This window comes from Panthera leo, chromosome D2, assembly GCF_018350215.1.
Source record: "Panthera leo isolate Ple1 chromosome D2, P.leo_Ple1_pat1.1, whole genome shotgun sequence".
In the NCBI taxonomy this organism is placed as follows: Eukaryota; Metazoa; Chordata; class Mammalia; order Carnivora; family Felidae; genus Panthera; species Panthera leo.
Window position 1 is genome coordinate 33,395,213 of NC_056689.1, and position 12,518 is coordinate 33,407,730.

At 35.3% G+C, this 12,518-nt stretch overlaps 1 protein-coding gene across 7 annotated transcripts in view; it reads right to left on the reverse strand.

The window, feature by feature from the left end:
- CFAP70 (cilia and flagella associated protein 70) overlaps positions 1–12,518 on the reverse strand; it is a 101,815-nt gene that overhangs the window by 28,563 nt on the left and 60,734 nt on the right. For all 7 annotated transcript variants that reach the window (XM_042907502.1, XM_042907503.1, XM_042907504.1 and 4 more), the window contains 3 exons: positions 6,868–7,001; positions 6,633–6,748; positions 6,207–6,434 (listed from right to left, as the gene is read on the reverse strand). In XM_042907502.1, the coding sequence (XP_042763436.1) occupies positions 6,207–6,434; positions 6,633–6,748; positions 6,868–7,001 (478 nt within the window). The remainder of the gene's footprint in view (positions 1–6,206; positions 6,435–6,632; positions 6,749–6,867; positions 7,002–12,518) is intronic.

Here is a 12,518-nt window from a genome sequence, read left to right on the forward strand (position 1 = left end):
GCCAGAAGTTCAATACAGAAAGTAAGAGGATGCAGGGATGACTCAGATCATGAACTTGAGTGCCTAATATAGTGAATGATGCAGAGTCAATTTGAGAGATGAAGAGTTAAGTTTACTAGCAGAGAAATCCAGCTCCTAGGTTCCGGAGGGATGTCAGGGCTAAATACAGAAATTTGAGAGTCATCAGTAGTAAAAGGAAAACTGTGAGTGCAGGTGAGCTCTTAGAAAGTATGACTATATTATTGGGAAATGAGTACATCTAATGAGTGTAATAATAAAGAGAAGCTTACAAAGGAAACCCAAACTGTTGGGAGATGTAGGAGGCAATCGAACATGTATTTTAGGAAGGAGAGAGTGGTTAAATAACTCAGACTAATGATTGAGGAGTAAGCTATGATCTTAGTGAAAAATATTAATATCCAACTTTTCTGAGGTATAATTTACATATAATAAAGTGCTCCCTTTTGAGTATATACTTCAGTGCATTTTAACAAATGTATACACTTATGTACTCACTGTCACAATCAGGATAAAAAGATTTCTACCCCAGAAAGCTCCCTTGTGTTCTTTGAAGGTAATCCTCAACTCCCATCCAAAGGCAACCATTAATCTGCTTTTTTGTCAATACAGATTAGTTTCGCCTTTTCTAGAATTTCATTTAAATGGAATATATAGTATCTATTCTTTTGCATCTGGCTTATTCACTTAGCATAATGTTTCTGAGATTCATCCATGTGTGTGTATCAGTAATTTGTTTCTTTTTATTGTTGAGTGGTTTTTGATTGTGCACATAAGAAAAAATTTATTATCCATTCATCTACTGATAAGCAGTTGGATTGTTTCCAGTTTTTGCCTGTTATAAATATATCTGTTATGAACATTTGTGTACAAATTGCAATGTTTCCATTTCTCTTGGGTAAATACCTAGGAGTGAAATTGCTGGCACATGTATAACTATTTTTAAACTGCCAGTTTTTCCAAGTGGCTATTAGCATTTGGCATTCCCACCAAAAGTTTGAGAGTTCCAGCTATTCTACATCCTTGCCATAGCTTAGTATTATCATTTTTAAAAATTTTAACTATTCTAGTGGTAAATTGCATCAATTTTCAAATGTAAGACCAAACTTACTTCAATTGGATATATTACCTTTTATATATATTGCTGAAATTCATGGACTAATATTTGTTAAGAATTTTTGTGTCTAGGTTCATGAAGGCTATTGGTGTGTACATTTCTTGGGATGGGTTTGTCTAACTTTGAATATCACAGTAATAACTATGGTTAAACTGTGGGAAGTATTCCCTCTTCTATTTTCTGAGTCTGTGGAAGGAATGGGGTAGCCTGAAGTTTTGTCTTTTATTTTCTTTTTTTTTTTAAGTTTATTTATTTATTTTAAGAAAGAGAAAGAGAGAGGGAGGAGAGAGAGAAAATCCCAAGTGCAGAGCCCGATGTGGGGCTCAAACTCATAAACTGTGAGATCATGACCTGAGCCAAAATCAAGAGTTGGACACTCAACCAACTAAGCCACTCAGGTTCCCCTGTCTTTTCTTTTTCTTTTTTAAAATTTTTTTAATGTTTATTTACTTTTGAGAGAGAGAGAGAGAGCAGGGAGGGGCAGAGAGAGGGGGAGACACAGAATCTGAAGCAGGTTCCAGGCTCTGACCTGTCAGCACAGAGCCCGATGCAGGGCTCAAACCCATGAACCAGGAGATCACAACCTGTGCTGAAGTCCGCTTAACTGACTGAGCCACCAAGGCACACCTCTTATTTTTTTAATAGAAGTATTTAAAGCTATAAATTTCCCTCTGGGAACTAATTTAGTTCATCTTACCAATTTTGATTTGTTGTGTGATTCATTACATTCAGTTCGAACTATTTTGTGATTTCTTCTTTGACATATGGGTTATTTAGAAATGTATTGTTTAGGGGCACCTGGGTGGCCCAGTCGGTTGAGCGTCCAGCTTCAGCTTAGGTCATGATCTCACAGTTTGTGAGTTGGAGCCCCGCATGGGACTCTGTGCTGATAGCTCGGAGCCTGGAGTCTGCTTCAGATTCTGTGTCTCCCTCTCTCTCTGTCCCTCCTCCGCTTGTTCTCTGTCTCTCGAAAATGAATAAATGTAAAAAAAAAAAAAAAAAAAAAAAAAATTTAGAAGTGTATTGTTTAAATTACAAATACTTGAAATTTTCCTATATATTGAGTCATGAGCTGGTAAATGTTCAACAATTGGCTTTTGGCTATGTGAGAAGGCTGATTTGTAGTGTTTACTGATTTCTATGATATAAATTCCCCAATCATGGCTGATTTCAAGAAACCAATGTTACATCACTGAATGAAGAGTTAGGAAGAAATGCACAATAGCATACCATTATATAATATTTCTACATATGAGTACAATTAGATATAAATAACTTCAACAGTGTAGATGATAGTAAAATAATAAAGAAGTAATAAGTTTTGAATATTAGCTTTTTTGGGTAGTTTTTGTTGTTGTCATTTTACATGGAGCTTTATATTTTAAGACTTCATGTAAGTGCTCACAATTGCTACTTGTAAGGATTTTTTAACTCTTTATTTTGAAATAATTATAGATGCAAAGGAAGTTGCAAATACAGAGCATGTAGTTCCAATGTACCCTTACCAGCCTCTCTTCAATGGTGACATCTTATACAACTATAGTATGGTATAATATCAAAACCAGGAAATTGACACTAGTACAAAACTCTTTAGTGCACTAAAGACCTCATCTATTTTTGCCAGTTTTCATATACATTTGTGTGTGTATGTGTGTGTGTATGTGTGTGTATATGTGTATGTAGTTCTAAGCATTTTTATCCCATTTTATAGATTCTTTTAATCACTACCATAATCAAGATACACACTGTTAGGCAACAAAAGTAAAAATCAACAACTGGGGCTCTATGAAACTAAAAAGCTTCTGTACAACAAATGAAAACTTGTAAAAAAATGAAAAGGCAACCTACTGAATGGGAGAAAATATTTGCAAATCATACATCTGATAAAGCGTTAATGTTTAAACGTTTATTTATTTTTGAGACAGAGAGAGACAGAGCATGAACGGGGGGAGGGTCAGAGAGAGAGAGAGACACAGAATCTGAAACAGGCTCCAGGCTCTGAGCAGTCAGCACAGAGAGCCCGACGCGGGGCTCGAACTCACATACCGCGAGATCGTGACCTGAGCCGAAGTCAGACGCTTAACCGACTGAGCCACCCAGGCGCCCCAAGCGTTAATGTTTAAAAAATATAAAGAACTCCTACAACTCAATAGCAAAGAAAACAACAATTTTATTTTAAAAATGAGCAGAGGATCTGAATAGACATTTTTCCAAAGAAGACGTCTTAGCTGGTCAACAGACACATGATAAGATGCTCAACATCACTAATCATCAGGGAAATGCCAATCATAACCACAATGAGATATCACCTCACATGTGCTAGAATGGCTATTATCAAAAAGACAAGAAATAATGAGTGTTGGTGAGGATATGAAGATAAGGGAACCCTTGTGCACGGTGGTTTGGAATGTAAATTGATGCAGCCACTATGGAAAACAGTATGGAGTTTCCTCAAAAAATTAAAACTAGAAATACCCATATGATCCAACAATTCCACTTCTGGCTTATCCATAGGAATGAAAATAAGAACTTGAAGAGATATATATACCTTCTCATGTTCATTGCAGAATTGTTTATAGTAGTCAAGACATGAAAGCCACCTAAGTATCCATCAATGGATGAATGGACAAAGAAAATGTGGTATACAATGGAATATTATTCAGCCATCAAAAAAGAATGAACTATTGCCATTTGTAACAACATGGATGCATCATGAGGATATTATTATATAATATTAGCATAATGTTGTTATGCTATAATATCCTATATTATATATAGGTATGATATGATATAGAGAAAGACAAACCCAATATGATCTCATTTACATGTAGAATATTAAATAAAAAAAACAAGAACACAAAAAAGAGCCTTGAAATCATAAAGAATAGATTAGTGGTTGCTAGATACAGGGTATAAGAGGTAGGTGAATTGGGTGAAGGTAGTCAAAGGGTACAAACTTCCAGTTAGAAAATAAACAAGTCAGGTAATGTACAGCATGGTGACTATAGTTAATAATACTCTATTGTATATTTGAAAGTTGCTGAGAGAGTAGATCTTAAAAGTTCTTATCACAAGAAAAAAATATTGTAACTGTGTGTGATGATGGATGCTGAGTAAACTTACTGTAGTGATCCTTTTGCAATACATACAAATATTGAATCATTCTGTTGTATACCTGAAACTAAATAATGTTATATATCAATTATACTTTAAATTAAAAATATACAAAGAACTCTTAAAACTCAACAATAAGAGGGGCGCCTGGGTGGCGCAGTCGGTTAAGCGTCCGACTTCAGCCAGGTCACGATCTCGCAGTCTGTGAGTTCGAGCCCCGCGTCAGGCTCTGGGCTGATGGCTCGGAGCCTGGAGCCTGTTTCCGATTCTGTGTCTCCCTCTCTCTCTGCCCCTCCCCCGTTCATGCTCTGTCTCTCTCTGTCCCAAAAATAAATAAAAAACGTTGAAAAAAATTAAAAAAAAAAAAAAAAAAAAAAAAAAAAACTCAACAATAAGAAAACAAAGCCTGATTTAAAACTGGCCAAAGGGGTGCCTAGGTGGCTCAGTAGGTTGAGTGTCCGACTCTTGATTTCCGCTCAGGTCATGATTCCAGGATCGTGGGATCAAGTCCCGCATCAGGCTCCATGCTGAATGTGGAGCCTGCTTAAGATTCTCTCTCTTGTGCTCTCTCTCTGCCCCTCTCCTCTGATCTCATTCTCTCTCTCTAAAATCAAAAAGTAAAAACAAAAAAAAATGGCCAAAGACCTTAATATGCACCTCACCAAAGAAGATATACAAATGGCACATAAGCATATGATAAGATACTCCTCATCAAATGTCATTAAGAATGTTAATAAAAAGAGAGACTACACATGGGTAGGGGAAAGGAGTATATTAAAAATCTCTAACCCTTCCTTTCAACTTTGTTATGAACCTAAAACTCCTCTAAAAAATAAGTCTATTAAAAAATAATTGATTAATATAAAAAAATTAAATAAAATTTAAAAACCTAGATGAATTCCTAGAAAGTATAAAATACCATGAATAACACAATAAGAAATACAGAACACAAATACATTAAATATTAAGAAAATGAAATGGTAGACACCTCCTGCAAAAAACAAACAAAAAAAACCACCCAGGCTCTTGTTGTTTTATGGTTGAGTTCTGTCAAACTTTCAAGTCAAAATCAATTCCAATCATGTATAAGTTGATAAATAATATATATGTTGGTAAAGAATAAATCAGAAAATTCTAGAAATTTCCTAGAATTCTAAAATTTTAGACATGCAAAGTCACTGATGGTGACAGATGCTTGGTGGTTGTTTGGAAATGGGTGCAAGAGAAAGAGATTCAAATGGGCACAAGGAGAGTTTTGGAGATTTGGGATATGTTCATTACCTTGATTGTGGTGATGTTTTCATGGGTGTGTTCATATGTCAAACATATCAAATTGTATGTGTTAAATATGTGCAGTTTATGAATGTCCATTACATCTCAGACAAACTGTTAAAAATACATGCACACAAAATAATAATACGCAACAACATATAAACAAAATACCATATGCAAGAAACACATAAACAAAAACCCACATATTAGGTTAAACACATTAGAATGATTGATTCTCTAAAATGGAGGAAAGGAGAATGGCAATGAAGGACAGGGAAAAAAGGGTGTGTGTGTGTGTGTGTGTGTGTGTGTGTGTGTGTGTGTAAATAAATAAATAAACTTAAGAACCACAAGAGAGGGATTGAGAGTGTTGGAAAAGAAAGTGATGGGATAATGAAAGAAATTTACTCTGCTACAATGATACCTTTTTTATGCATACACAGAGACAGTAAATTCTCTAAGATTCAAAAACCTGAATAGCAACAGTGAAAACTTCACACTTGCAAACATATGAATGAGGAAATATTTAGAAGGAGTCTTTCTTGGTGTACCTGGGACAACTCAAAACTCCATCTACTAACTCATTTAACAAATATTTGCCAAGTACCTACAATTTGCCAGCTCCTATTCATAAGGCCACTAATTTTCCTAATAGCCACTCATCGTCTCCGTTTCCTGGTCCTACCTGCTGCTGCTTCCGCTTCCACCGTCATTGCTGTTGCAGAACCATTAGTGATTCCCCAAGGGCCTAAACTGGATTCTACTTTCCCTCCTTCTTCAATGTACTCTACAGTACCAGTGCCCCTCTGCTTCGCTACTTGTGCCTGAAGCATTCGTGCCTGAAGTTGTTTGAAGCCTTCATGAAATGCCATTTCCATTCGAATATCATTGTTTTGAATTTCATAGTACAAACCTGAAGAAAGAAAAATGCTAAAATAAATGTGACTGGTTTTCTACCACCATATACTAAAGAATTGCAACATTTCACTTGCCTTTCCAAATTTTTTACCAAAGTTTAAGAACTACATGATGAGTTATTAGAGAATGAAAAGAGAAAGGGAGAATCTTATAATGGAAAAAAACACATTCATATCACAGGAAAATACCATACCAAGTAAAGTCCAGGCTACAACATTAGTTGGTTCCAAGCAAGTAGCATCCTCAAAGAAAATTTCTGCCTGCTCATAGTTCTCCATCAAGACAGCCAGGACACCACACAGCAACAGGCTGAGAAGAGACCAGCAACGTGATTAACAATATGGTCCCATGTCAGTCATGGAACCAAGAAAATTTCATACAGAAGCTTATCTGCTCCTACTCATTCTTCACGTATCTTCCACCCATACCTGTGGATATGATTCTGGTTGAGGGAAAGGGCTCTCCAAAAACACTCCTGTGCTTTGATGTTGTCCTCAGTTAGGAGGCAGAAGGCACCGTAGTCCAGCCAGTGTTCCAAGTTCTGGGGCTCACGGACCAACCTCTATCACATGAAGCATTAGGAGGACCAAGATTATTGCACAGTATGTCATATTTTTATGCACATAAAACCACAAATACCATAAGTTTTATGAAAGCAGAAACTATGTCATTTTTTGTTTACCACTGATTTCTGAATGTCTAGCACAGTCACCGTTCTGGCTTATAATATGTGGTGAATAAATATTGGAATGATTTAAAAATTAAATTTTCAACTCATTCCTTCCTAGTGTCAATGTTCTGGTTACCATAAGCTTATCCAATTACTTGGAAACCTAGATTCATTTTACAGTTCATTTTAAAGATTCATCTATAATCATTTTTGTCATAGTCTTGAGATGGCAAATATAAATTTAAGTACACATATGAAAAAGAAGCATCTCATAATAAGTGAAAACTACAAAATACTGTTGAAACAATTAAAGGTGACATAAATAAATAGAAACACATCCAATGTCCATAGATTGAAAGACTTAATATTATTAAGATGTCAATACTGTCCAAAGAAATTTACAGATTCAATATAATCTCTATCAAAATCCCAATGATATTTTTTGCAGTAATGGAAAAACCCATCCTAAAATTTACATGGAATCTCTAGGAACCCTGAATAGTTAAAACAAACTTGAAAAAGAACAAAACTGGAGGACTCATACTTCCTAATTTCAAAACTTACAAAACTATATAATCTGTGTGGTACTGGTATCAAGACAAATATATAGAACAATGGTATAGAATAGAGAACTCAGAAATAAATCCTCACATTTATGGTTAAATGATTTTTGACAAAGGGGCCGAGACCATCCAAGAGGTAAGGACAGGCTTTTTTAAAAAATATAATTTATTGACAAATTGGTTTCCATACAACACCCAGTGCTCATCTCAACAAGTGCCCTCCTCAATGCCCATCACCCACTTTCCCCTCTCCCCCACCCCCAACAACCATCAGTTTGTTCTTAGTATCCAAGAGTCTCCTATGGTTTGCCTCCCTCCCTCTCTGTAACTTTTTCCCCCCATCTCCCTCCCCCATTGACTTCTATTAAGTTTCTCAGGATCACCTATGAGTGAAAACATATGGAATCTGTCTTTCTCTGACTAACGTATTTCACTTAGCATAATACCTTGCAGTTCCATCCATGTTGCTGCAAATAGCCAGATTTCATTCTTTCTCATTGCCATGTAGTATTCCGTTGTACATATAAACCACATCTTCTTTATCCATTCATCAGTTGATGGACATTTAGGCTCTTTCCATAATTTGGCTATTGTTGAAAGTGCTACTATAAACATTGGGGTACATGTGCCCCTATGCATCAGCACTCCTGTATCCCTTGGATAAATTCCTAGCAGTGCTATTGCTGGGTCATAGGGTAGTTCTTTTTTTAATTTTTGAGGAACCTCCACACTGTTTTCCAGAGCAGCTGCAAGGGACAGACTTTTCAACAAACAGTGCTAGGAAAACTGGATATCTGCATCCCCATGCAAAAGAATGAACTTGGACCCTTACTTAACACCATATATAAAAATTAATTCAAAATGGATCAAAGACCTAAATATTAATGCCTAAAACTATAACAACTATAACACTTTGAGAAGAAAATATGTCACAATAGCTTCATGATTCTGGACTTGGCAATGATTTCTTAGATATGACACCAAAGGCACAGGAAACAAAAGAAAAAACAGACAAATTGAACTTCATCAAAAACTTTTAAAAAACTTTTGTACATCAGGGCACCTGGGTGGCTCAGTCAGTTAAGCATCTGAATTGGGCTCAGATCATGATCTCATGGTTTGTGGGTTCAAGCTCCCCATTGGGCTCTGTGCTAAAAGCTCAGAGCCTGGATCCTATTTCAGCTTCTGTCTGTCTGTCTGTCTGTCTCTCTCTCTCTCTCTGCCCCTCCCTGCTCATGCTCTGTCTTCTCTCTCAAAAATAAACATTAAAATTTTTTTAATTAAAAAAAACCTTTTGTACATCAAAAGAAACTATCAACAGAGTAAAGAAGTAACTCATAGAATGGAAGAAAATATTTGCAAATCATATATCTAGTAAGGGGTTAATATTCAGGATATATAAAGAACTACTAAAACTCAACACCAAAAAGTTAAACAACCTGACTCAATAATAAGCAAAGGACTTGAATAGACATTTCTCTGAAGATCTACATATGGCCAAAATACATAGAAGATGCTCAACATTACTAATCATTAGGGAATCAAACCACAATGAAATACCACCTCATACCCATTAAGAGAGCCAGGGTCAAGAAAACAGAAAATAACAATTGTTGAGGATGCAGAGAAATTAGAACTCTTGTAAACAGCGGGAATGTAAAAATGGTGCAGCCACTTTGTAAAACAGATGGTTGTTCCTCAAAAAATTAAAAATAGAATTATCATGTGATACAGCAATCCCACTTCTGTATATATACCCACAAGAATTGAAAGCAGAGTTGGGGCGCCTGGGTGGCGCAGTCGGTTAAGCGTCCGACTTCAGCCAGGTCACGATCTCGCGGTCTGTGAGTTCCAGCCCCGCGTCGGGCTCTGGGCTGATGGCTCGGAGCCTGGAGCCTGTTTCCGATTCTGTGTCTCCCTCTCTCTCTGCCCCTCCCCCATTCATGCTCTGTCTCTCTCGGTCCCAAAAATTAAAAAAAAAAAAAAAAAAAAAAAAAAGAATTGAAAGCAGAGTTTCAAAGAGATATTTGTACATCCATGTTCAAAGCAGCAATATTCATAATAGCTAAAAAGTATAAGCAACCCAAGTGCCCACTGACAGATGAATGGATAAGCAAACTATGGTATATACATACAATGGAATATTAGCTAGCTTTAAAAAGGAAGAAAATGCTGACAGATGTTACAACATGGATGAACTTTGAGAACATATGCAAAGTGAAATAAGGACATAAAGACATAACATATGATTCATATAGATTAATGTTTTGAAGTTGTTATAGTCTGAATATTCCTCTGTCAATTAATTTAGAACATTAATTCCAAAAAAATCTGGAACATATTTTCCTACTAAAAAATTATAAATGTGAAAAGATGTTCAAAATAACTTGATATTTGAGAAATGCAAAATAAAACCACAATGAAATACCACTTCACACCCATTAGAATGGCTATAATTGTTTAAAAGATGTATAATAATAAGAATTAGTGAGAATATGAAAAAAATGGAACCCTCATCTATTGCTAGTGGGAATATAAAAGAGTACAACCTTTTGGAAAACAGTTTGGCATTTCCTCAAAAAGTTAAGCATAGAGTTACCATATGACCTAGCAATTCCACTCCTAGGTATATACCCAAGAGAACTAAAAACATATGTCCATATTAAACTTAAACAATAAATGAATGTTTATAGCAGCATTATCCATAATAGTCAAAAAGTGGATATTAGTCAAATACCCATCACCTAATGGACAAATAAACAAAATGTGCTCTATCTATACAATGGAATGTTACTGAGCCATAAAAAGGAATAAAATACTAATACATACTATGACATGAATGACCTTTAAAGACATGCTATTTTATAACTGGCAGTTTGTACCTATTGATCCCCTTCACCTGTTTTGCCCATCCCCCCACCCCCACACAACTGAACACCAAAAAAACAAATAATATGATTAAAAATGGACAGAGGACCTAAATAGACATTTTTTGAAAGAAGATGTACAGATGTCCAGCAGATGCTTGAAAAGATGCTCAACATTACTCATCTTCGGGGAAATGAAAATAGAATAGCTAGTGTCAAAAAGACAAAAAATAACAAGTATTGGCAAGGATGTAGAGAAAAAGGAACCCTTGTGCACTGTTGATGGGAATGTAGATTGGCGTAGCCACTATGGAAAACAGCAGGGAGTTCCTCAGAAGATTAAAAATAAAAATATCATAGAACCCAGTAATTACACTTCTGGGTATTCACCCAAAGAAAACCAAAACACTAATTCGAAAACATATGCACCCCTATGTTTATTGCAACATTATTTACAATAGTCAAGATATGGAAGCAACCTAAGTGTCTATCAATAGCTGAATGGATAAAGAAAATGTGGTGTGTGTGTGTGTGTGTGTGTGTGTGTGTGTGTGTGTGTGTGTGATGGAATATTATTCAGCCATAAAAAAGAATGAAGTCTTGTCATTTGCAACAACATGGATGGGCCTAGAAGGCACTACGCTAAGACAAATAAATCAGACAGAAAAAGACAAATTCCATATGATTTCATTTATATGTAGAATCTAAAAACAAAGCAAAACAAACAGCAACAAAAAACCAGAAACAGATTCATAAATATAGAAAATTGGTGGTTGTCAGAGGAGGAGTGGGAGGATGGGTGAAATAGGTGAAGGGGATTAACACATACAGACTACAGGTCATAAAATAAATAAGTCATGGGAATGAGAAGTACAGCACAGGAAATGTAGGCAATAATGTCATAATAACTTGTATGGTGACCAATGGTAGCTATGCTTATTGTGGTAAGCATCTTGTAATATATATAATTGTCAAATCGCTATATTGTACACCTTAAAGTGTTGAATACAAAATTGTATTCAACTATACTTCAATTTAAAAAAAGAATATCATATAAATGACACCATACAGTATGTAACCTTTTGACAGTGTCTTCTTTCACTCAGTATAATGCCTTTGAAATTCATGTAAGTTGTTGTATTAGTAATACATTTCTTTTATTGCTGAATAGATTATATGGATAAGCCATAGTTTATTTAGTCACCCTTTAAAGAACATTTGGGTTGCTTCTGTTTGAGCAATTATGAATAAAGTTTCTGTAAGCATTCATGTACATAAGATTTTACTTCTTTAAGGTAAATATCCAGGAGTAGGTCATATGGTGAATGTATAAGACACTGCCAAACTATTTTCCAGAATGACGTTATCATTGTGCATTTCCTCTGACAAAGTATGATGGTTCCAGTTGCTTTGTATCCTCATTAGCACTTTGTATTGTCAGCATTTTCATTGTAGTTACTCTAATAAGTTGTAGTGGCATCTTATTGTGGTTTTAATTTGCATTCCACAATAGCTAATTATGTTGAATATCTTTTCATGTTCTTATTTATCATATTTAGTGAAATATCTGTTCAAATCTCTTGCCCATTTTTATTTAGTTGTTTTTCTATTGTTGAATTTTAAGAGTTCTTAATATTCTGGATACAAATAAATCCTTTGTCAGATATATGTCTTGCAGATATTTTCTCCTTTTCTTTCTCTTAATAGTGTCTTTTACAGACCACACATTTTTAATTTTGATGAAGTTCCATTTATCATATTTTTCTTTTATGTATCATGCTTTGGTGTCATGTCCAAGAACTCTTTACCTAACTCCAGATCATGAAGACCTTCTCCTTTGTTTTCTTCTAAAATATTTATCGTTTTATGGTTTAGATTCAGATGTGTGGTCCATTTTAAGTTAATTTTTTACAATGTTTGAGGTTTAAGTCAAAGTTCATTTTATGCATATGGATGACCAATGATTCTAAAGCCATTTC